This window comes from Dunckerocampus dactyliophorus, chromosome 7 (genome assembly GCF_027744805.1).
Source record: "Dunckerocampus dactyliophorus isolate RoL2022-P2 chromosome 7, RoL_Ddac_1.1, whole genome shotgun sequence".
In the NCBI taxonomy this organism is placed as follows: Eukaryota; Metazoa; Chordata; class Actinopteri; order Syngnathiformes; family Syngnathidae; genus Dunckerocampus; species Dunckerocampus dactyliophorus.
Genome location: NC_072825.1, coordinates 24,774,928 through 24,800,283, shown reverse-complemented (window position 1 = coordinate 24,800,283; position 25,356 = coordinate 24,774,928). Strand labels below are relative to the sequence as shown.

The 25,356-nt window shown below is 41.0% G+C and overlaps 1 protein-coding gene across 1 annotated transcript; it reads left to right on the top strand.

Annotated features, from left to right (window-relative positions):
• The first annotated feature begins 265 nt into the window (after positions 1-265).
• ino80c (INO80 complex subunit C) lies at positions 266-25,356 on the top strand. Its single transcript, XM_054782158.1, has 5 exons — positions 266-584; positions 807-938; positions 1,021-1,132; positions 2,360-2,427; positions 2,503-25,356. Exons 1-5 carry the CDS (start codon positions 411-413, stop codon positions 2,632-2,634), a joined length of 618 nt encoding a protein of 205 aa, XP_054638133.1. The 5' UTR covers positions 266-410; the 3' UTR covers positions 2,635-25,356.

The window sequence follows — 25,356 nt, the reverse complement described above, 5'->3', positions numbered from 1 at the left end:
CAGACACTGCCGGTTAAAGGTTACTGTCAATAGTGTGGCCATGAAGTTTTTACATTTTGTTCTAATGATCTAATGTTGAGATGAAAATAAAAATAAATGAAACTATAACTCACTTTGTATGATGGTGTCATTTTACAAGATACTGAACTCTTTTTTTTTCTTTCACATTTTTGTAAAACATCAATAGTATGGCTATAGCGTTATTGATATACATTCTAATACTGTTTGCTGCGCTTCCGGGACACGTGTCACAATAAACAGGAAGTGAAATACATCAACATCCGTCTGACGGGACCTGTGGGGGCTGTGGAGTGCCGCTAATGCTAATGCTAATGCTAATGCTAATGCTAATCGGTCGTGAAAAGGCTTCATTAAGATAGACGTTTCACAGTGGAACAATACAGCAACATATGGCATCCCAACTACCTGTAACGATCAAGAGCCAGCAGGTGGCCGTCAACCCTGCTGGTTTACGGGGGAAGAAACGTCCCGGTAGTCCGGCGGTGTCTGCTGCCGCTGCTCACGGTGGGGGCAACAAGAAGAAGAAAACTCAACTAATGACGACACCAGGACCACAGAATCAGGTATAAACCAAATGACTCGCATTGTAAGGGTACACTACCACTTTACGTCATCTTGTATATACATTTTATTCCTTCTTTCGTATTGAAAACCGTAAAGAAAAGACTGCTGTTGACGCCATTTTTGTTTGTTGACAACATGTGACTTTGGGCTTCAGGTTACTTGCTTTAATTATAGTCGCCATTTCTTGTTGACATGTGAAACATTCATTGTGTTCCTTTCAGATAGCAGCAGTAGAAGCAGTGTGTGATATGAAGACAGTTGGATCACTGGACAACACACCAACATCCAACATCACCACCGCCACAGAATCCATTCAAGTCAAGCCCCCACCGTTCAAGGACCCTTCCTTCACGGTGGCTGCCTCTGGATAATTGACATTACTGTGATTCTGTGGCGTCTTCATCAAATTTACACCTTTACTCTGCATCATCACAGCATTCTGGCATTGGCGGAGCGGCAGCAGGCAAAAAGAACAGAACCTGGAAGAACCTCAAGCAAATCCTGTCTTTGGAACGAACTCTACCTTGGAAGCTGAACGACCCTAATTGTGAGTTACACTCGTAAGCGCCAATTAGCATCCTATTTGTTCAACCTTCAATACAATTTGAAAAATTTTAATGATTCCCAATATAAAACTTTTATTAACAGCTACAGTAAGTAGCGTTTTAACGTTGCCAAAAAGTGTAAAAAGAAGTTAACCGCTAAGAGTGGGTCTGAGGGGTTAGTCTCTCACAAAAAGGCTAAACACATGGGACACTGGATTCATCTTAGTGAGTTATCGTCAGCCTAGCCATATCGTACCGAGCGGCCAGGACAAAGACGGTTCTGTGTTGCAATGTGTTACATTTATAGATCAAGACGTCAACGTAATTTCCCCCTGTGCCATCGCTGGTAGGTAATTAGGTTGAGGTAACTTTAGGGGGCGGTCGTACATTGTAACCATCTAATGCTACAGTATTTATTGATGATATATTGTGTAAAACTAAGACAGGAACAACATGAAATTAAAAGCACAAAATAAGAGTGAAAAGTTTTGTCGCTGTTGGTTCATTATCTGATGCTTCGTCTTGGAAACGAAAGCTCAATTTGAACAGTTTAATGTACCAGGAAGAATGGTACACAGCCGCAGGGACTCTTGTTCTACATGGGTGCAGGAGCAAGTCCAAGGCACTTCTGGTCAATATCCTTTTACCCAGCTGAGCCTCCTCCCGCGCAGGAGGGGGGGCCTTCCTGCTGTATTTCTCTGTGTGTGGCCCAGTGGTCCTAGCTGGTTCTAGCCGGTGGATACCGAGTGTGAGCAAAGGGTGCGATAAGATAAAGATGCAAGGCTAAGGAAGAGGACAAATACAGCAAGGAGACAAGTCTGTGCCGAAACAAAACAACATAAACATGCAAAAACTGTAGGATTGTACAGTATATTATTTTTTGAAGAAAGTAATAACCCATATTTCCAAAATGTATATGCATTTACATAAAATTTGATGTATTCATGAATGAATGAATGAATGAATGAGTCATTGTGCTTGAATGTTTCCCACGGCCCGGTGGTTGTGGACCCCTACTTTAGACGCTCACTGAGGTCAATTTCCCAAGTCCATTTCCAAAACAATGTCTTATTTAAAGTACAGTAAAGATAGATACTTATCAAATTACATTTTGAGTTTTCACTGATTGTCAGATTAAAAAAAACAAAATACTATCAGCTGCGTCGTGAATACTTCCAATGCACATGCAATGTCTTTATTGTCCATGTCTTTATTTTGTGCATTCACAGACTACAACATTGATGCGCCGCCCTCACTGAAACCAGCCAAAAAATACTCCGACATCTCCGGATTACCTGTGAGTGACTTCAGGGCTTACTGTATTTCATGACGTGAACAAAATAAGCTATTATTATTTCTCATATTCCCTCAGGCCAGTTACACAGACCCACAGACCAAACTACGCTTCACATCCACAGAGGAGTTCTCGTACATCCGCCTCCTCCCCACTGACGTCGTCACGGGCTACCTGGCCCTGCGGAAGGCAACCTGCATCGTACCCTGACAGCTAACCGCCGTTGTAAAGCATCATTTTTGTAAGACTCGTAGCAGTTTTCGTCTGTAAAGTGGCGAGGAGACAATGGGTTACTCAGGTCACAGCGCGTGTGACGTCATGAGCGCTGGAAGACTGGTTTAAGGCACAGTGAGCTCATTTTTCTGGGAAATGAGAGCTAATCAGGGGGTTACCATCGTTGAGGGTATGGACAGTGCCCCCTCGTGGTAGTCATTTTAAAGTGCAGGCTCTGTTTTCAATGAAAATACAACATGTAGCTCACATCCAGGCATGTGATGCAAAACAAGCCTCACTTACCATAAACCAGGAGACATTTTAAATTATAGTACATGTTCTTGTCAGTAGTTCCACATGGTTTTAATTGCAAGACTGTATTAATTTGTATGTATGCTGTTGTACGCATATACTTCAGTGAGACTCTCATTAGTTACAATTAGCAGTATTATTTTCCCACTTTATTTCATGATCTTGCTGAATGAGGTGAAATCGTAACCTGTTGAGTTGCTAAATAATAGCATATCAGCCTGAAAAAAAACGATGCTTGCTTATTTAACGTTGATTCTTTGCATGAAAATGGCTCAGCCAACCTTGTTGTCTGAAATGTCTTGAACACATGATTCTGTATTCTACTTGTTTTTTGCAATAGCTCACTCGATTGATTTATACGTACATTTGATAAGATTTGAGCGTCTTACTTGGCACATTCTTAATGAATGACCAGGTGGGGCGTCAGCAGCAGAGTGGCCGCTGTCTCGCTGTGCTCCGTGTCCGAGAGTGAAGCTGATGGCGGCAGCTCTTTAGTACATCTGTTCACGTTAGAGCAGCACTTTCATTCCTGCTGTGGCATCAGAACCTCAACGTTGTGATTAATGATGTTGGTGGTCTTTGTGCCAACACAGCACGCCACCCAATAGTGTGCTGTCTGCTTGCACATTTTAGGAGTGCTATGCTTGGGTTTCCATCTCGCAAATTATTGCGGATGTATGAATTTGGTCACCTATTAGCAATATCATCTTAAAAAGCAAGCAGATGTAGCTAATGTAGAATGCGCGTGCATGCAGTGTTCATAAATTACTTGCAATCGTACTTCATCACCAGCAGGGTGTGCTAGAGACCTGCTTATTCTGCACCCACAAAGGTCAGGAGGCATATGTTAAAGCTGTCAGTTATGTCATCCATCACTGGTAGTGACGTCATCCATATTAATTGTACAGTTAAAGGTACGTATAGTATGTAACGGCACATAACACCATTACCAAGCAGTGCTACCTTGACTTAGGACATGCATGAAATACTGTCATTTCGTAGGACTAGCATCATTAGGAAGCTAATTGTGTCCCATCATCTTTTCCTGGAGGTTTTGACGCTTATTGTATTGTACAGAACGTGTGTCTCGGGACGCAAACGGCAATTGTGGTGCTCATTTGGGCGCTCGTCTTCCTCTATTCTTTGTCACTGTTAGACTGCCTAATGAGGGAGAAGACGCTGTCTAATGCTGACAAAGTGTTGGACTGCTTTTCTCACTTTGTACAGCATGCAGCAGACTGCTGTAATATGTAGCTGGACATACTGTTATTAATTACAGCTGCAAGTATTAGCGATGCAATTGATCTCCTTGTACTACTGACATTAGGTTCAACGACACACGACAGCACACAACAAGTTGGTGCAAAGATAGTTTTATGTGAAATGATATCGACACGTTATTCTTAGAATTGTCTGTTTTAGCACTGCAAGTATTCCCGCTCTGCTTCAGTCAGTCCTGTAATTAGTGTTAATGTTAATGAAAATAAAACACAAAAACATACAATTACATGTGAGAATGAATACACAAGGAATCAAAAGGGAAAAAAGGAATCCGAATAAATAAATTCACCCTTCAAGCAATGACAATAAAACAAATTAACAAAAACAAAATGAAAAAATTAAAAGAAATCAAATCAAATACAATTTTTTAAAGTTTGACAATGAATCTTCCCGGAATAAATAGAAAACAATAAAATGAATCTTATTGTAGGATAATAAGTAAGTAATTGTTGAGGGCGCGACAATAAAACTCAAATAAAATGAATAAAAAATGTTAAATGTAAAAAAAGGAATAATGTTTGAATAAGATTCAAGAGATTTATTTTCATATGCACAGTAAAACAGGTGGTTCTGCTATGCAATGAAAGTCTTGTTCTGTTCATTCTCCCAAAAAAAAGAAAGAAAAGCACAAGAAAAAGAATAAGAACATCAGAAACCTAAATACCAATAAATTAAGCAACAACAACAGAAGAGACTGAATACAGATAAATAATACAAATAAATAAATAATAAAGTGCTACGAGTGTGTGTTGTGTGCGGCGTGTGTGAGTGCTTCGTTGAGAAGCCTGATGGCCTGCAGGTAAAAGCTGTTCGCCAGCCTTGTGGTCCTGGACTTCAAACTCCTGTAGCGTCTGCCTGACGGCAGGAGTGTGAATAATGAGTGTTGTGGATGTGTGCTGTCCTTGATGAGGTTGTGTGTTCTTTGTTCTTCGAATAAGCCTAAAACTTCAAAATTGAGTACTGATGCTGACAAGACACTAACTAAAAAGAAAATAAAAATGTTACAATTAATTATTATTTAGAATTATGAAATTACAATGAATAAATCCATAAATAAGTCATGACAATGAAACTAAAATAAAGCTACTACCTAAAATACAAATCAATAAATCAAATAATCATAAAATGAATAATTAAAAACAAATACATGAGAACTCAAATCTTTTTAAAATAAGTATTAAATACAGAATTTATTGAAATTTATAACTTATCTGTCGTCTTGCTAAGTCTATAACTACCACTACCACAAAAAAAACAAACCAAAATAAGAATAAAGAATTACAAACATAAATTTGTACAAGGAATCTTCTTTGAATAAATATTCAATTATTACTAAATGGAAATGAATAAATCCATAATTAAATAAGTCATGACAATGAAACAAAAGTGAAGATACTACCTAACTACAATAATATAATTATGCGTAATATAATAATAAAATTAAATAAGAATTTAATAAAATAAAGATTCAATATATGTATTAAAAATATAAAATTGCACAAGGAGTCTTCTTTGAGTAAGTATAAAACAAAAAAAAATGACGCATGAAATTCATCCAGTAAAGGGGAATTAAGTAAACAACTGAAATAAAATGAAATAAACATTTTATACAATCATGAAATAAAAATGAATAAACCCATCATTAAATAAGTGGGTCATGACAGTGAAACTAACTAAATATACTACCAAAGTAAAATAAAATGAAATAATACAATGAATAATTTAAAGTCAATACTTAAAAACTCATTTAAAAAAACAAATGTACAATAATATTAAACACTGGATTTATTTTAAGGTTATAATTGCTTAAAGTCAATTATAATAACCATTACCTTTTTATTGTGCACCTCAAGTGAGTGAGTACCAAGGTAATTTAGGTACATCCTAAATACCGAGTAAATGTTATTGAATTAAAAAAAAAACCTTTTTTTAGTATAATGCATCTGGTGCTAAAGTGTGGAAAATATTCTCAACTCAACAGGCAGAATATTATTGTATGTACACTAGCACAATGTGATAACAACAACATGATAGAATAGTTATGTACGTACTATAAAGATAAAACTTTGCTTTTTGAGGTTCTCAGTATGATGCGGTGCAACTGTGCACCGCTGCAAACTAACACCCCCAAAATAAAAATATCATGAAATAAATAGTGAACAAAAATGAGCATTATTGTCTTTGCAATGGCATCAATTGTGCAAGTAATGTATTCTACATCGAGTGACTGACTGTGATGTACATTTAATAAAGCTGTGAGTCGATGGGGCGAGTGACCAGTCGTCGTCGTTGTTGGGCTTTAGAGGTCAAACAGCAAGGTGTCATCAGATAGCTAATCAACTCGTTCACATATCATTACACTTGCGAGGCTAAATCCCCGTTAATCCTGCTGAAGATCCAATAAGTGTCCTCTCACACAGGTCAGCTTGTTCCTCTTTACGTGTGTGTGTGTGTGTGTGTGTGTGTGTGTGCACATGTGGGCATATGGACAGGCGAGAAAAGTAATCCTTCATGTTGATAGACACCGACTGTCCTTCAACCACATGACCACATTTGGCGTCTCCTCTCTGTCCTTCTCTTCATTTTCCCGCACTGTCCTCTCCTATCTCCTCTCCTTTGTCGTCCTCTCTCGCTCCTGTGAAAGAGTCCTCTCCCCACTGCCTGCCATCTCTGCTGGCTTGAGGATTAGCACTCTGCTTTGGGCTTTGATTGATAACACTACTGTCAATTTGTCCCTTCAGGTTCATCCGTCTTCCTCCTTGTATGTGTTTTGGATTGTTTTTATGCTTTACTATTAATTATTACTATTTTTTTTTACACTTGAATGACTTAGGAAAATATGAACTTAAAAAAATCCCTATCAAGTTAAAAATAAAACCGAGTTGTCAGCTGGGACAGGCTACGTGGGACACACTGAGTCCTTAGTACAAAAACAAAAACAAAATCAATACCACATAAAATCTAAAATACAATTAAAATAAAATTCATAAATAATAAAATAATACAGTCATAAAAACAGGAACATTTGAAAATGTTCTGTAAAAACAAATACAATTTAAAAATTACTTAACAAATTGGAGATTTTATGTACAGATGCTTTGACATTTGAGCTGCGCTTCAATGCCAACATAAAACATTATTATTATTATCATAAACATCTTTTAATTTTTTTACTTTCTGACGCAACATGATAGCTTGGACTTTTGGTTGGGTAATCTCTTTTTCTGACATTATTTCCGATTCAGTTGTTTTATTTTGTTACGTTTGCTTCCTGTTTGGACTGAATGCATTACCTTTACTCTGGTTAGAGGGAGCTGGGGGGCGCACCTGTCTTTAATTTGTAATTAGGATTCTATTTAGCTCGGCTGAGGCTTCTGCTATTGTCAGCAATTCATTACTTTGTCTTGGACAAGGGTTACCTGTTGTTTCCTGATACAGTTCTCATTTTCTCGCGTGCTCCTGTTTCATGGTGAGTTTGCCTTTGCTGTACATCCTCGCCTTCTTTGTCATTTTGGTATTTTGCCTCAGTGTGAGCTATCTTTTGCCAATTAAAGACTATCGAAACGACCAGCCACCATGTTCTTGCATCCTGGGGTAACGCTCATAGTGAAACGTGACAGCAACCCTCCCATTAATCAGGGCTTGGGGCCAGCACTGGACATTTCCAATGGGCGAGTGCTGGGGCCCTGGCCGGGAATCGAATCCATCCTTGTCTGGACCAAAGGCAGCAGCGTGAAATGTCCAAAAAAAATGTTATATCATCCTTTACAAGCATGACGCTCATTTTTGATTGCAACGTTCAGAGATATTATTTTAGGGTACGGTTATTTAATTACTCACAAATAATGTCAGAACAAATACAGGTCATTATTAACGTGATTGTTAGTTAAGGGGCACCCTGTGTTACAAATAAATGGTAACTGTTATTTATGGGCTTTTACTCATTTCAGCAAACTATCAAAGTCTATAGTATGCGGTGAATAATAAAGTGTCATTGGCCAGCGAGTGAGGTAGCAGGAAGGATGTGACCTAGCGACCTTCTCCACGACAGATGGAACCAATCTCGCCAATCCCAGACACACCATCTATTCATACTTACCTACCACCATGATGTGTGTGTGCGTGTGCGTGCGTGTGTGTAATGATAGCTGCTGCTGCTGCAGATGCAACTCAATGCCTCTCTGTGCTTAAAAGCTATTACATGTCACAAGTGGATTTATGTGCTATCAGATGTGTGTGTGTGTATGTGTGTATGTGTGTGTGTTGGTATCTCACCTGATATTTCACCACCGACTCAACCAGTTTGGTATCTGATGTAGCTATAAATGTCAATTCCAGTTCCGGATTAGGAGAAGAAACCATAACATTTCATCCAAAGTCAAGTTTTTACGACTGTATTGCAGAAATAAGTTGATTTGAACTATGAAAATACGAAAAAAGCCTTACAGTAAAAATCAATTATGCAGTCGTAGAGAATGTTTACAGTATATTGACACTGCAGAGGCTTCATGAGTTACTGTATTGCCAGTAACTATGACTATCCATCCTAATACATTGTATAATGCTCATTGCATTGCAGAGATAATTGCATTGGCTTTGCGAGTTTGTCAGTGTGACAGTATTCCCTGGGCAGGGACACCATGATCATTGTCCTTGCAGATCAACACTGAGCAGATACAAGATACATTACATAAGCATGAGTTGGTGATTTGCTTTGGCCAAGTAATAACGCTGAGTGGAGAGGAAAAGAACAACCTCAAACACGCACGCGCGCACACGCGCGCACACACACACAATGTTTAGCGAGAGAGTGATGTTAAATGAAGCGTGAAATGAAGAGTCAGAGGTGTTAGAACATACCATCACTAGGGAACCTCCGCAGCAGACTGACAGTGGCCATGCAGGTCAACATAGATCAGGACAATCAGTAACAACGCTCACAACATTGAGCGCCCCCTGGTGGGGGAAAAAAGGTTTCTCAACTTGTACCATCTTTGACAAACAAACTGCAAGGAATAGATAAGGTTGCCCTGTGGTGTGTCACAAGCCTCAGAGGTCAAACCGTGGTTTTGCCTCTTTCGTTCACACAGAACCCAGTGAAGTGGGATATTGCCGCCACTGTGTGCTTTCACACACAGCTTGCAACGACAACATCAGTGTCGACACCTGGCTGTATTTTGATGGTGCTTTCAACACAATACGGCGGTAGAAGTGGGTGATAAACATTACACCTGTTCCCAGCTTTGTGGAATACCCTTACACACAGGAGAGGTCCCAATTTGTTCCATTCCTGACAAGCATTCTAACAACTGCAAGCGGCAGATAAAGGTGCCTTGTGGTGTACCACAAGCCTCTTTTACAAAGATATCCTGCAAATCAGAGCTATTAGCAGTAGATCCTGCATGCAAGATCCTGCAGTTTTTGTGGCATTTTGCATTGGGAGACATTCACCGAGTAGGGCTTGAGTTCCGGTACCCGGAGGAGAGTAGTGGCTTACGGTTCCGGGTGGAAAGTAGAGGCTTCCGATTCCAAGTGGAGAGTAGTGGCTTCCGGTTCTGGGTGGAGAGGTTGTGGATGGATAGTAGAGCCTTCTGGTAGCGGGTGGAGAGGTGTGGCTTCTGGTTCTGTTTGGAGAGTTGATTAACCTAGAGGTTCTGGGTGGAGAGGTTCCGGATCGAGAGTAGAGGTTTCCATTTCGAGGTGAAGAATAATGGCTTCAGGTTCTGGGTGGATAGTAGAGGCTTCCGGTTCCAGGTGGAGAGTAGATTAACCTAGAGGCTTCCGGTTCCGGATGGAGAGTAGTTGCTTCTAGTTCCGGGTGGACAGGTTCAGGATGGAGAGTAGAGCCTTCTGGTTGTGGGTGGAAAGTTGTGGCTTCCGCTTCCGGTAGAGAGGTTCCGGATGGAGAGTCGTGGCTTCTCGTTCCGGGTAGAGAGTAGAGGAACCTAGAGACTTCTGGTTCCGAGTGGAGAGGTTCAGGATGGAGAGTAGATTCTTCCGGTTCCGGGTGGAGAGGTTCCAGATGGAGAGTAGAGTCTTCCGGTTCCGGGTGGAGAGTCGTGACTTCCAAGTCCGAGTGGAGTGTCGTGGATTCTGGTTCAGAGTGAAGAGGTTCCAAGTGGTTAGGTTCCGGACAGGTTATGGGTGCGAGTAGGGAGTTGTGGCTTCTGGTTCCGGGTGGAGAGCAGAGGAACCTAGAGACTTCGGGTTTTGGGTGGACAATAGTGGCTTCCTGTTCTGGGTTTCTGTTTCTGGGTTCCTGTTTCTCGGACGATTCAGCCATTGATAATGTTTTCTCGTTAAGTGGAGAGTAAACTGTTAAATCAACTAGTCTTCGGCTCCTGTTTCATCAACCACACATCACACACTCTGTCCTGGCTGTTCCATGCAAACTTTACATATTTAACTTATCAAAGGTTAGGTCAATTGGCGACTCTGAATTGTCCATAGGTATGAATGTGAGTGTGAATGATTGTTTGTCTGTATGTGCCCTGCGATTGGCTGGCGACCAGTCCAGGGTGTACCCCGCCTCTCGCCCGAAGTCAGCTGGAATAAGCTCCAGCATACCCCCGTGACCGAAATGAGGATAAACGGCATAGAAAAAGGATGGATGGATGGACTTATCAAAAGTGTATCAGTGGAAACCACCATGTCTGCGTCTTTACCGCTTCCAGTAATTTATTTTATAAAAGCAAAGGTGCTCACTATTCATTCACAGAAGATAAAATCCATCTTTCACTTTCAGGTCCTACCTGTGGTTTTACAGTCAGTTGTTTTATAAGTGGTGTAATTAGGAGACTTTACAACACTAAAAGAGCGCTAATGATGATAATGTGCATGTTTGGAGAAGTAGTATGGACTGAACAGTAAGGAACACTACAAGGAGGTGTTTTTTTCCCTTTAATGACCACTCCTAACATTATTATCCTGCTCTTGATTGCCATAGCAGGTCACCTAATCCTATTGAAGACAGCCGCTGCCTTTCTCTCCTCCAACAGAGTCCATTACAATCGCCTCTTATCTGCTCTAATATGCTCTGCTGTTAATGAATAATCAGTCTCGTTAATGTCCTGCTAATGAATGGCCCATCAGCCTCTTCCGAGTGGCAATTAAGTGCCAGTCGAGGCGTCTAATTGGCACGCTTTCTGAACTGGGACCTCTGGGAGCGGAGGAGGTGAATTATTGCCTTGTCATCGTTGTAGGAAGGACGTTTAAGAGGAATGCTGACTTGCTTGTTTAATAAAACGTATCATCTCGTTAACCCGCGCGGCAGTAAATTGAATCACTGTTTTGCTCAAGTGATTCTGTCAGAGGACAAACTGAATTAAAGAAGAACCGGCGTTTGGACCTCAGATGACAGCACGAGAGCCCCTTTGCGGTTAAATTAATGGCAACATCTTTGGATATGCTTTTGACAGCCACTTAGTTAAATGACTCCATGTAAATACAAGATAAATGAATATATGTATGGCAGTTCGGGTAACGGTACGGTCACAGTCACAGTTAAAAACTATGACAACCTATGACGTGACGGTAAATGATATTTGTGGCGCCTCCTGTGGGTTGTGTTTAAAATGTTTTGAAAGACAGATTTGAATCCACGTCTTCCCGATCTCCTGACTCTGTCCGTGTGACCAACATGCTAACCACTAGACCACCGTGCGGTTAAAATGTTAATAATATTATTTGTATTTGTTCCCAATCAATAATATTGCCAATGAACATGTTATAGAACCAACAGTTCACTTATGTGTCCGTAACTGTTTACATTTAACCAACTATAGTTCCTCCTAAATGCCACTGGCATAGCATTTGAAAGATGCATGTTAAAAATATTGATTTTTATGCGAGGTACAGGTACGTTCTTGAGTAACTATTTTGTCAAAAATGTAAACAGTTACATTTCTATGCAACTGCCAATTACAAAAACAACGCGTAAGATTTGAAACCCAGATTGACACTGCTTTACTCATTCTAGATCTGTTTCGCTTTTCAACAACCGCCTCAGTTTGGTTTAGCGTTTATGTCAAAGGTTCCGGTGTGCTGGCTGTAGGACTCGCTCTCTCAAGATGAGAAAGGTGACGTGGCCGGTTTCCCTTGTCAGACGAACAAGTCATAGATGGATACTATCCCAAATCTCTGGCAACACTGCAAACTTCCTCAACGCAATCATCGTTGAAATAAGCTGAGCATAACGATCACTTCGATGGCCCTTTCCATACGTGCGTGTTCGTGACGAATGTTGTCCCGCTCTCGCAACTATTTCGTCTTTTTTCCAATTAAAAAGACAAACACCGTGAGCCGTGCCATGACTGCACCCTACACGACACAAAGTCTTGGCATTCTCTCCATAAACTTAAAAAAATTAGCTTAAAACTCTCGTAATGTTTACAGGCGATTACGTGGTAGTCAATATGCCGAGAGGCGTCCTTGCAGGATGTCTTCCTGGGATGACGTCACAGAGCAAAGGGGCTGTATAAAGTTTATTAGCTTGAAAATGCACATATGTACAACATCATGCCGAACAGACCATCAATTCATGGAATTGATAAAGCTTCTAAAAGAACAAGACTCAAGTCAGGCTGATTAACACGAAAATAAAAATATGAATCAAATTTAGTGCACCAAAAAGGAGGGATTCAAGAAAATGATGAATGGGGTGATACAATAAAATAAAAATAATAATAATAATAAATGAATTGATACTATATTTCCCTAAATAAACTGTCAATAAAATGTAAGTAAAGTGCAAATGAAAATACAGCCTTACAATCCGCAAATTAATTGAAAAGCAGTTTTGACTTTTGCACATCAGAGCCAGTGCAGGCACAACTCAGTGTTATTACCTGTTAGAACTCCCTTTGTATGTTCCACTGCTAACAAACGTACGAAGAACTTCTGCTCTAGACTTGCGCTTGTCGTCTTCCACTTGTTCGAGCTTGTAAGCATTTTTCTAATTTTGCACAGTGTGCCTTTTGCTCTATTTTTAAGTTTACTTCTACAATGTGAAGTAGGACAAAAAAAACAAAAAAACAAGCCATGTGCCGCAAACAGAGCTTGTTGGTTTGTGTCATATGAAATGTGCGACGTTATCCCGTGTTTGTTAACTTTATTTAACAGCAGGACATTAAGTTATTGCCGAAGGGTGTTGGTTTCATTTTGTGCAGTAGACATGGACGAGTGATAAAAAAAAACATTCACGGAAGTTCCTGGGCTACATTGAAGCCAGCGCTTATTTTAAAAATCATGTACACATGCAGAAGGCATCATTCGGCAGCCTGGAAACGACGAGGCAAGACCATTTCTTGCCATGGCATTAAACACGTAACCGTGTACTGTTAACGACCTGTTGGTGTTGTAACATTGATGTTCTGAATTGTGTTGTACATGAGTGCACCTTGCTGTAAATCTTATTGGTGGATAAGGAGAAAGTTTGGGGAAAAAAATGGGAAAATTATATGCAGTCTAAAGTACTGTTACAGTTTTTCTCCATTGGTTTGGCTCATTTCTTGAAACAGAAATGACATTCTCAAAATAACACGGACAAACCTCCAAACAACTTGGAAGTTGTTCACAACAGAATTGAATTTCACATTGATTTGTTCAAATTGCAAACGTCTTAGTACATGTCTCAACGTCTAAGACCATCTTTGCGAATGATTGAGTAGAGGTCGCTACATTTAGCACGATTTCCAGTTGAATAGATCTTGTTGATCTAAACTGATTGTCTATTCTCAGGTCTAATGGATGTTCTCTCCAAAACATGTCGGCATCATTTCATTGTGTAAGTCATCACACGCACAATAGTCTGTTTATTTGTCAAAATCAGCCAAGATTATATACTGTCATACCACAAGTACCATATATGAATCTCTTGGAACATTGGCTAAATTGATTATTTGACAGTCAGGTGAAACTAGAACTTGCGCTATGATGGTGGATGAGAATATTTGCCCAGACAGATAGCAGCGTGTAGACACACAGGAAGCAAGGACGGTGTCCAGGAGAGGGAGGGTGAGGACAGTGACCAGTGAAGAAGTGTCAGTTGTGAAACTCCAACTTTATTACAGTTTTTCTCCATTAGTTTGGCTCACTTGCAAAAGCACATATCTCTCCCAAAACTGTTCATTGGTGCTTCAAAGCTAATTCCTTACGTTTGAATAGTCAGTGCCACCAAAATGCAAAGATCCTTCTCAATTGCTTTGGCTCATTTCCTGAAAAAGACTGGACTTTCTCAACACTGTTGGCTCTTTTAACAAAATAAACTTGGACGGTTCAGCACAACGGTCGTACGGTGGTCCAGTGGTTAGCATGTTGGCCACACAGTCACAGTCAGGAAATCAGGAAGACCTGGGTTCAAATCTCCGTTGGGCATTTCTGTGTGGAGTTTGCATGTTCTCCCCGTGTGCGTGTGTGGGTTTTCTCCGGGTACTCCAGTTTCCTCCCACACTCCAAAAATATGCATGCAAAGTTAATTGGTGACTCTAAATTGTCCATAGGTATGAATGTGAGTGTGAATGGTTGCCCTGCGATTGCCTGGCGATCAGTCCAGGGTGTACCCCGCCTGTTGCCCAAAGTCAGCTGGGATAGGCTCCAGCATACCCCTGCGACCCTAATGAGGAGAAGCGGCATAGAAAATGGATGGATGGGTGGATGGTTCAGCACAACACCATGGTTCACCTGCAAAAGATCATATCTTTCCCAAAACACTTTACTCATGTGTGAAAACAAAATTTCTTTCACATATAAATTGTCAGTGGCCCCACATTGCATCGTCCCTTTGGCATTATGTCAGCACTGCAAGTCAAAATGTAAAAAAAAATGTGTTTAGCATAAAGTACTGTAATATAAGCACATAAACAAAAATCTAGTAAAATTGTATACAAACTAAAGTACTGTAAATAAAGCTGGAGTTTCACAACTGACACTTCTTCACTGGTCACTGCCCTCACCCTCCCTCTCCTGGACACCGTCCTTGCTTCCTGTTGTGCTCAACTGTAAGACTGTTTGGTCAAAGGATCTCAGAGTTTTGAGAATGTAATTTCTGTTTCAAGAATTGAACCAAACCAACGGAGAAAAACTGTAATATAACATAAAAAGCGCATCAGCCGTCAGTCTGTCTGTGACTATTAAGACCCTACAGTATTTACAACAAGAATATCAAATGGGACTTTGATGAAAGGCTAACAAATCTGTCAGGTGAAGTCAACATCTTAATTTTACCTTTCAAATGATGCTTGCAGTGATGAACAAAGTTATGCGGCAGCAGAGGTGATGGTAATCAGTAGGGGTGAGATCTCGCGAGATTAAAACGTGACTATATTTCTCATTTAGAGAAAAGCTATCTTGCGGGAAGAAAGTAGCCAGAAGTCTATCAGACTGTGAGCTATGGCATCGCTACTGTGAGTGACAATACACGTAATATGGAGATGACAGTGCTTGGACAGGATTGGAACGGCAGATTAAGTGACTGTTTTTTTCGTCGGTGTTGAACAACTGCCGCTGTGTTAATGTCCAAACCGAAACTGTAGTAATACAGTTCATCAAAACTACTTAAGATTTGTCAGATCAAAACATGATTGCTGCATACGACTTCCATCAACACGTGAAAGTAGAGTCTAATCAGGACCCACTTCCTGCTTCCGCACTCTAAGCATCATGGGAACTGTAGTTCATGTCACGTAAAAGCTAATCTACCGCGGTCAATTTTACATGTGTCTTTACACAAGTACACATCGACATAAATGATTAGTAGCAGCATCATTTCCGTCATAATTGTAACTTCTATAATTTTTACTTTTTGTTTCAATTTGTGGAAAGACGTTTGAAGTTAAAAGTATCATGCTTAGGTCATGCATGCAAAGTTAACAAACATTTCAAAATGTGCCTGCATTGTTTTGACTCAAATAAAAAAGTGTGTTTGTCCAGTGATATCTTGTCAGTGTAGTTTTATTAAAAGTAATATCAACTTATGAACCCAATATCGTGTATCGTCTCGCCTCGTGAGCTAAGTGTATGTGCCACCCCTAGTAATTAGTGATGGGCGAAGGGATAGTGAAATAGCAATGCTTCCAATACCAACTCTTCATGCTCTAAAATCGATTCTCCAATCAAAATATCAATACTTTTGATACTTCAGTCATTTAAGGTAACACCATTAACAGTCACACAGTGGAAAGTAAATACATTATTGATATCTTGTCTACATGACACGCGGTTGGTGGGAACTACTTTTTCTTCGGCCTGGGTAAGTGTGTAATGCGTAAGCGCATCGGCACACTGCTCCATCAGTGGGGTTGGGCATCGTCGTGAGCATGGGTGGGAACCAGGACTAACATTCCGATTCTCCCAGGATCGTTAAAAAGTTTTTATTTCTATTCCTAGTTCCGGTGCTCACTTCGCCGACTGGAATAAATAGCCGCGAACACCAACGAAGGAGAAGCCGCCCGGTGAGCACCAGCGAAGAAGAAGCGTCGGAAAAGTTTGGCTTACCTTCATAAAAAAGAGCGGTCGGCTCAGTGCAACATTTGCAACACAATGATATCATGCAAAGGAGGGTTCACGAGCAACATGATTCATGTTCACACATTCATGGTGTACAAATAACGCAGTACCTCGTCTTTCATGCGTTACGTGGGACTTTCTCTAAGCACTCAGAATCGGGGAAGTCAAACGATAAATGACGCCTGTTTCATGCCAGTGTAACCCAGGGTTTCAGGATGCTAGCTGATGTGGAAGTTCAAATTCAAACGGTACCCGACTCTATCCATCAGTCAGTCTCAGTCTGTTGAAACGATGGCCGATTGTAAACAAAGTCATGTGTGAATTGTGATGAAGTTTTGATTCTTATAGTAGTTCTTAGTAATTGATCATTTATTTTAATGGTTTTATTATTTTACTTATTTTCTCTTTCATTGTTCAAAATACCATTTTCACATTTTACATGATTTTGTCCTCTGTTTTATTCTGTTGTTGTAGCTTGGCTATATTGTCAATCATGCCACTACCTCAATACGAGGGAGTGCAGGATTATTAGGAAAATGAGTATTTTGACCACATCATCCTCTTTATGCATGTTGTCTTATTCCAAGCTCTATAGGCTCGAAAGCCTACTGCCAATTAAGCATATCAGGTGATGTGCATCTCTGTAATGAGAAGGGGTGTGGTCTAATGACATCAACACCCTATATCAGGTGTGCATAATTATTAGGCAACTTCCTTTCCTTTGGCAAAATGGGTGAGAAGAGGGACTTGACAGGCTTCGAAAAGTCAAAAATAGATTCAAGATTCAAGATTCAAGATTCAAATAGTGAGATATCATGCAGAGGGATGCAGCACTCTTAAAATTGCCAAGCTTCTGAAGCGTGATCATCGAACAATCGAGCGTTTCATTCAAAATAGTCAACAGGCTCGCAAGAAGCGTGTGGAAAAACCGCAAAGGCGCAAAATAACTGCCCATGAACTGAGAAAAGTCAAGCGTGCAGCTGCCAAGATGCCACTCGCCACCAGTTTTGCCATATTTCAGAGCTGCAACATCACTGGAGTGCCCAAAAGCACAAGGTGTGCAATACTCAGAGACATGGCCAAGGTAAGAGAGGCTGAAAAACGACCACCACTGAACAAGACACACAAGCTGAAACGTCAAGACTGGGCCAAGAAATATCTCTAGACTGATTTTTCTAAGGTTTTATGGACTGCTCAAATGAGAGTGAGTCTTGATGGGCCAGATGGATGGGCCTGTGGCTGGATCGGTAAAGGGCAGAGAGCTCCAGTCCGACTCAAACGCCAGCAAGGTGGAGGTGGGGTACTGGTATGGGCTGGTATCGTCAAAGATGAGCTGGTGGGGCCTTTTCAAGTTGAGGATGGAGACAAGCTCAACTCCCAGTCTGACTGCCAGTTTCTGGAAGACACCTTCTTCAAGCAGTGGTACAGGAGGAAGTCCGCAACCTTCACGAAAAACATGATTTTCATGCAGGACGATGCTCCATCACACGCATCCAAGTACTCCACAGCGTGGCTGGCAAGGAAGGGTCTAAAACAAGAAAAACTAATGACATGGCCTCCTTGTTCACCTGATCTGAACCCCATAGAGAACCTGTGGGTCCCTCATCAAATGTGAGATTTACAAGGAGGGAAAACAGTACACCTCTGTGAACAGTGTCTGGGAGGCTGTGGTTGCTGCCGCACGCAAGGTTGATCGTGAACAGATCAAAACACTGACAGAATCCATGGATGGCAGGCTTTTGAGTGTCCTTGCAAAGAAAGGTGGCTATATTGGTCACTGATTGGTTTTTGTTTTGTTTTTGAATGTCAGAAATGTTGAGCTGTTACAGTATATTGGTTTCCCTGGTGAAAATAAATAACTGAAATGGGTATATATTTGTTTTTTGTTAAGTTGCCTAATAATTACAGTATGCACAGTAATAGTCGCCTGCACACACAGATATCCTTCTAAAATAGCTAAAAGTAAAAAAGCCCCACTCCAACTTCCAAAAATATTCAGCTTTGACATTGAGTCTTTTGGGTTCATTAAGAACATGGTTGTTGCTCTATAATAAAATGAATCCTCAAAAATGCAACTTGCCTAATAATTCTGCACTCCCTTGTGTACTTAAGCGTTTAAAATAAATAAATAATTCTGATGTCCTATATTCTTTACGCTATGCTGTGAAATACACTACTTTTTAAAATCCACCATACACGCTAGGTGTATTTGCGCAGCACAGAGTATCGGTATCTGATCGGTACCGCTGATACCAGCCATAATTTTACACAGTATTGGATCGAAAACGAAATCAGTGGTATCACACATCACTAATGCACGTTTTGTGGCATTGACTGAATTGAAGTGAGCTCCATGTAGCTTGCTAGGAGTGCAGCTGCACGAGGCAATTATGAAAGGGCGCTCTTCGTCACGCCACCTACATGCAGATTTCCATTGAACAAATGTGTACCTAGAGAGCAACAAAACGGTAATTAAGGGTAAAAACGCGTGCCAAGTATGAAAAATGTACATGTTGGCATGTCTGCAAGTGAACTTGTCGTGACCCTCGCGGCACAAAGGTTCAAAACAGATCATTTTTGGAGGCCCTCTAGGGGGCGCTTGTGGCCCATCACTGTCTTGAGGGGTCAAACTTTGGGGTATAATAACAGTGCCACCATGTGCCGTATTTGTCAGAAAAATAATAGCACATGCAACACAGGAGGGGTGCATGTTTTGACAGATTTTCATGCCGTCGTGCGCAGCGGTTCAGGAGCAGAAGAGTAAGCTGATGAACTCCTTTGTTGATTTGAGGAACTTTCAATATAAAGTCCAAATATAAAGCCAGAAAAAAGTGCGATAGTGTTCACATATGGCTGGCTGCAAGCTGCTGGTTTAATTAGTTTGACTGTCGCAAAGAAGCAAACTAGCCAAAGGTTTAGGGCAAAGTTTAAGGCGCAGGGAACCAGCCCGATATAATGCAAGCTAACAGTGTGTGAGGCGTCAGGTTTCATTCTCATATGGCTGACTGGTTGCTTCAAGCTGTTGGATAATGAGTGACAGCAAGGTAAAAGGGAGAGAGGAGGCATAGCGGGAATGGGGGAGGAAAGAGCAAGGTAAGGTGTCTTTTATAATGAGGGGACAGAAGAGACAAACAGCAGAGAAACTGCAGAGACAAAGGGTGCATTTGGCAGCTACTGTAAACACACACAAACCTGCGTGCACACACAAGTTGCTTGGAGCATCTCGGGATAATAAGAAACACACAGTTTTTCTAATGAGAAACAACAGCTGAAGCACCGATGGCGGCGGAGAGAACGAGGAGGGTTGCAGGCAATGGAGAGATCCACTTACTGTACCAAACAAGGCACCGCATTGAAATACAACGTCGTTATATGATACTTATACTGCATGAAAAAATTCACAGATGGACGTGTTTAATGCATCCCTGACACAGAGTGAGGTGCATTGGATGATGGGTATGTGGGCCGTGCACCTCCATCGCTGAGGTTTGTAACTCCATGTACGATACATATAAAGACATGATTCATTATGGTTACAGTGCGATACGATTCATTACAGTTGTACAACACACTTACAGTGTGATAGAATACAGAATGGTTCATTGCAACGATTCATGACAGGTACAATGCGATGCGATTCACTACTGCTACAAGGCATACCGATTCACTACAGTTGCGATGCGATTTGCGACAGTTATATAAGACAATTACACTGTAATAAGATACAGAATGGTTCATTCCAGCAACAAAGCAATGCAATTGCAGTGTGATGCGATTCACTACACTTACGCTGCGATACGATGAATCCCAGTTAGGTTGCGATATAACACGACTACGGTGTGATACAATCCGAAATGGCTCATTCCAAACACAATGCGGTACGATTCACTGTAGTACTGTATGATTAATTGTGAACCCTTTTGTCAGTCATATATCTCTTTGTCCCTGGGGGTGGAGGCGGGCCGCTGGCATACACACAGAGCACAGAAGGTTGTAACGTAGTACAAATAAAATTAGTATACTGCACTATATTGTCATATATTTTCTCATTGTACTTTTCTTAAAAATATTTTGTCTCATCTCGTACATCCAATCTTGTGAGTGTCTCGTGACACCCCTACTATATACACACACTATATTGGTCTTGTCCAAATTTCTTCCTTTCTTTATGAATCCAAAAAGTAGCCAAACTAACAGCAGTTCTTCAGGACATGTTGTGTCACCTCTGCCATGACGTGCTTTGTATAAATTCACACTAAACATGAGGTTTGCCGAGGGCTGTGAGAGCCTTGACGACATTTAAATAGTGAAAAAAACAGTGAATCCTGGAACTTGACCTGCAACTATGTATACGGATCAGTTGGTTCACAAGGTTTAGTGGGACTTGGGCGGCTGGTTCCTGCAAACAAACCCAACAAATAGTAACAAATACCAGCTAGTGAGACACCAAACAAAGCCATGCCATCCAAACATAAGCGGTAGACCTAAAAGGTTCGTTTTACTCTTTATGACCATGTGTCAGTGTGTCACTGAGGTGTGTGAGTGTGTGTCTGCTCACAGAATTGAAAAGCCACCTTTTTTTCTGATGGATAAGCACTTTGTTGTCCTTGGGAGACTGCTGGTGCTTGGCTGCTTGTGCACGCTGGCTAGCTGCTGTTACACTGAGCCGTGCATGTGAGGTGACCTTCCCCTGCCTCCGAACGAACAAGCACACACACACACACACACACATACCAAATGACGTACCTCTGGGGCTGCAGGATAACACACCCACACACACATGCAGTGTCCCCTGTGATGTCTCCAACTGACAGATGTCCCGTGTTGTTCACTTTAATGTGCCACTATAACCGTAAACTAGCACAGTTACACACACGAACACCCTGTGCAAAACTGCTACCACAAACATACACACCGCATCGCCATCACTTCAGAGGACACCACCTTAAAAATGGTTATAGGAAGATTACCAGGACCCTATTTCTGTCCTGAAAGTGAGTTTCAACAACATGCCTGTTCTTAAAGGGATAGGATACCCTCTCTGCCACCTATAGGACTGCGGTGGAACATTACCGGTGTCACGAGACCCCCAACTCACAAGACGAGATTGGGTCCATGAGAACGAGATGAGATAAAAACGAGATTTTAATAAAATTACAAAGAAAAAATATGAATGTTTTTTTATTTCACTGATTCACAAAACAATGCAGTGTGTTTTGAAATGTTTGTCGTTCCACACATTGACGCTCCAAGATATTGAAGATATTGTGCCTTTTTTTTTTTTTTAGTTTTTGCGTATTTTATTTCTGCAGTAAGCCTCTTTCCACAGATGGCCTCGGCACCACACTTTGGACACCCATGCGATTTTCACCAGGAAGGCGAGGTGCTGCGAGGCGACGGAGAACAGACGTGCATTGCACAGCGGTATGGAGGTGAAGCTCACTCCTGCGCGCCTACTCGGTGGGTACTTAATACTTCACCTTTGTTGATGGCTTGTATTTAATTCCCGAATAAATGCATGACGCAAGAAACACTTAAATGTGCACCCTTGCTCCCTAAATATATCGACCATGTTGCTAAATTGTCAACACGGATCTCGTCTATGTATGAGGTGTGTTATGAAACGGAACCGAACAACTATGTGGGTTGATCTGGCAAATCTTAAGTAAAGTTGATCAAATGTTGCAAATGTATTACCAGGTTTGGACTTTTGACTTTTTAAAGATGTTATAGCAGTAATGTGTCCCCGGAGACTGTTTATGAGCACCAAACGTGATAAAAATAATCTTCCTCACTTGTTTGTGACACTTTTAAGAGACGAGGCACTCAAAGGGTTGCTTTTGAAGTTTCGGTGTTGTAAAACCTCCTTCCTCACGGACATGATACCGCTAACTATCAGTCAGTCAGCTACAAACATTGGAACTGTTTTTTAGTTTTTAGCATTCTAGCTCACATAGCTATGCTCGTGTTGCTAACGTTTGTGTTCTCCTGTCCCACTCCTGAATGTTACATTGTTGTATGTGACACTTGGCATCTATTACATGAGATAAGTGCAGCGTTACAGTGCATAGTGGAACCTTGTGGTTAGCGTATGCCCTGGTTAGCGTATTTTTCGGTTGAAAATTCTCACAAAAATTTTGCCCCTCTCCTCGTGCATTTTCCTGTTATCATGTGGTGTGCGTCTTATAGGCTTGTTAATACACTGCATGACGCCAACTGTGTGCGTCTGGAACGGATTAATTGGATTTGCATGATTTCTTACGGGAAAAAACTATTTGGTTAGAGTACTTCAATAATTTGGTAGAGTCACTCTTCTATTTCTTCTTTTTGCAATTTGAAGCTCTTCTTAGAACCTCCTTAAAGGAAAACTGCACTGTGAGTGTGTGAGTGTGTGGTGAAGCTAGTCGCTAGCCGGCTAGTAGCTAGCTGGTGTGGCGTGGCAAGGTGTCACCATGCCAGTAACCTAATTCGATCGGCGTAACAAAGTAATAATAATAACAACGTCACTGTAACTTGGTTCATATGCACGTCACATTATATGTAAATTTAGCTTTGGGTGTTTGTGGAGGTTTTTTTCTGAAGGCTTTATATGCGGCATAGTTGTGTCCCATTATAAGCTGCCTCTTTTTAGCTGTTTTTATATCTTTAGAACGCACAGAAAAGAGAAAGACATGTATGCTCATGTCTCACATAAGGATTGTGGATGATGGGCAATTGCTCAACTCATCTCAAAATTTGGTGTGTGTATATTGCATGTATTTCATACTCCAGTATTTGGTAAGCAGTGAAAGAGGAGTCTGATGCTTCCTGGCCTTATTGTTAGGCCTCAGTGGAGGTCTGCCATTCACATTTTGACAGGCTGGTGCTAAACAACCAAAGTAACTCTTGACTTTCCCAAAGCGCATTCACTGCTCAGTGCAATTGACCACCCTTTTATCAGAAAGCTGCAAATTGTGTGTTGCTGGTTCCGGCGCTACACATCTAACACTTTAATGACCAAGGAGATGAAAGTGTTGCCGGGTGTGAGCGTAGTTCTTTAAGTCCAGATGTTGACCTGGCTGAACAGCCTTACAGCTGAAAATAAGCCCAGGGTGTTACACCACAGCTATCAGGTCTGTACTGACAGATGCTCATTAGAACAAACAGGCACACAAACACACACGTTCACGGCTGATAATAGCTTCTTCTCGGAGGAAAAGTTCAGCTTCGCTTAGATCTATAAAAGATTTCCGTATCCTGTTGGCTCTGCGAAATGTGCAGTGCTCTTCTTTAACAGTATGAAGTGGACACTTATGTTTTAAAAATAAATGGATGCAAAAATAAATGTGTTTGTTTGTTTAATCAAATCAAATGTTTACACTCAGTTTACTACAACAAAAAACACCAACAAATGAGTGTAAAAATAGCAACTCTGTGGGTCCAGAATTGATAGCGGTGGGAATTTTTAGTCTCTTCTTTTTTTAATCACAGCACAGAATTTTCTCAATTTAAACAAATAGTGGTGTGAAAAAGTGTTATCCCCCTTCCTGATTTCTTACTTTCTTGCATGTTTGTCACACTTAAATGTTTCAGATCATCAAACATATGTAAATATTAGTTAGCGACAACACAACTGAACACAAAATGCAGTTTTTACTAACTTTTTATTATTAAGGGAGAAAAAAAATCCAAACTGACATGGCCCTGTGTGAAAAAGTGATTGCCCCCTAAACCTAATAACTGGTTGGGCCACCCTTTAGCTCATCCCAGTTTTGCCAGAAAACATCTCGATGATCCCCAAACCTTTGGAAAAATACCTGGTGGTCTGACAATCAAAAGTTTAACTATTTGGAAGGTGTGTTTCCAATAACATCTGGTGTAAAAATAACACAGCATTTCAGAAAAAGAGCATCATACCAACAGTAAAATATGGTGGTGGTAGTGTGATGGCCTGGGGCTGTTTTGCTGCTTCAGGAACTGGAAGACTTGCTGTGATAAATGGAACCATGAATTCTGCCAAAAAATCCTGAATGAGAATGTCCGGCCATCTGTTGGTGACCTCAAGCTGAAACCAACTTGGGTTCTGCAGCAGGACAATGATCCAAAACACACCAGCAAGTCCACCTCTGAATGGCTGAAGAAAAACAAAATGAAGACTTTGGAGTGGCCTAGTCAAAGTCCTGACCTGAATCCTATTGAGATGCTGTGGCATGACCTTAAAAAGGCGCTTCATGCTGGAAAACCCTCCAATGTGGCTGAATTACAACAATTCTGCAAAGATGAGTGGGCCAAAATTCCTCCACAGCGCTTTAAGAGACTCATTGCAAGTTATCACAAACGCTTGATTGCAGTTGTTGCTGCTAAGGGTGGCCCATTGTGATCGTCCCATAAACCCATTAGGTTTATCATGATAAAATGGGCAGTTTTACCATGATAACAGTATATGCTCGATAAATCCCCGACCACTATATACCTGTATCTTTGCCGCCTGAAAATAATTTCAGGAAATGCAAATGTACTGCTTTTTGTTGATTTATTGACCAACTGGCACACATTACTTTCAATTAAACATAATGCACGTAATGCGACACACCTATTCCGCCTAGAAAGCCTTCTGAAAAAACCTCTAAAAAGTGCCAACAA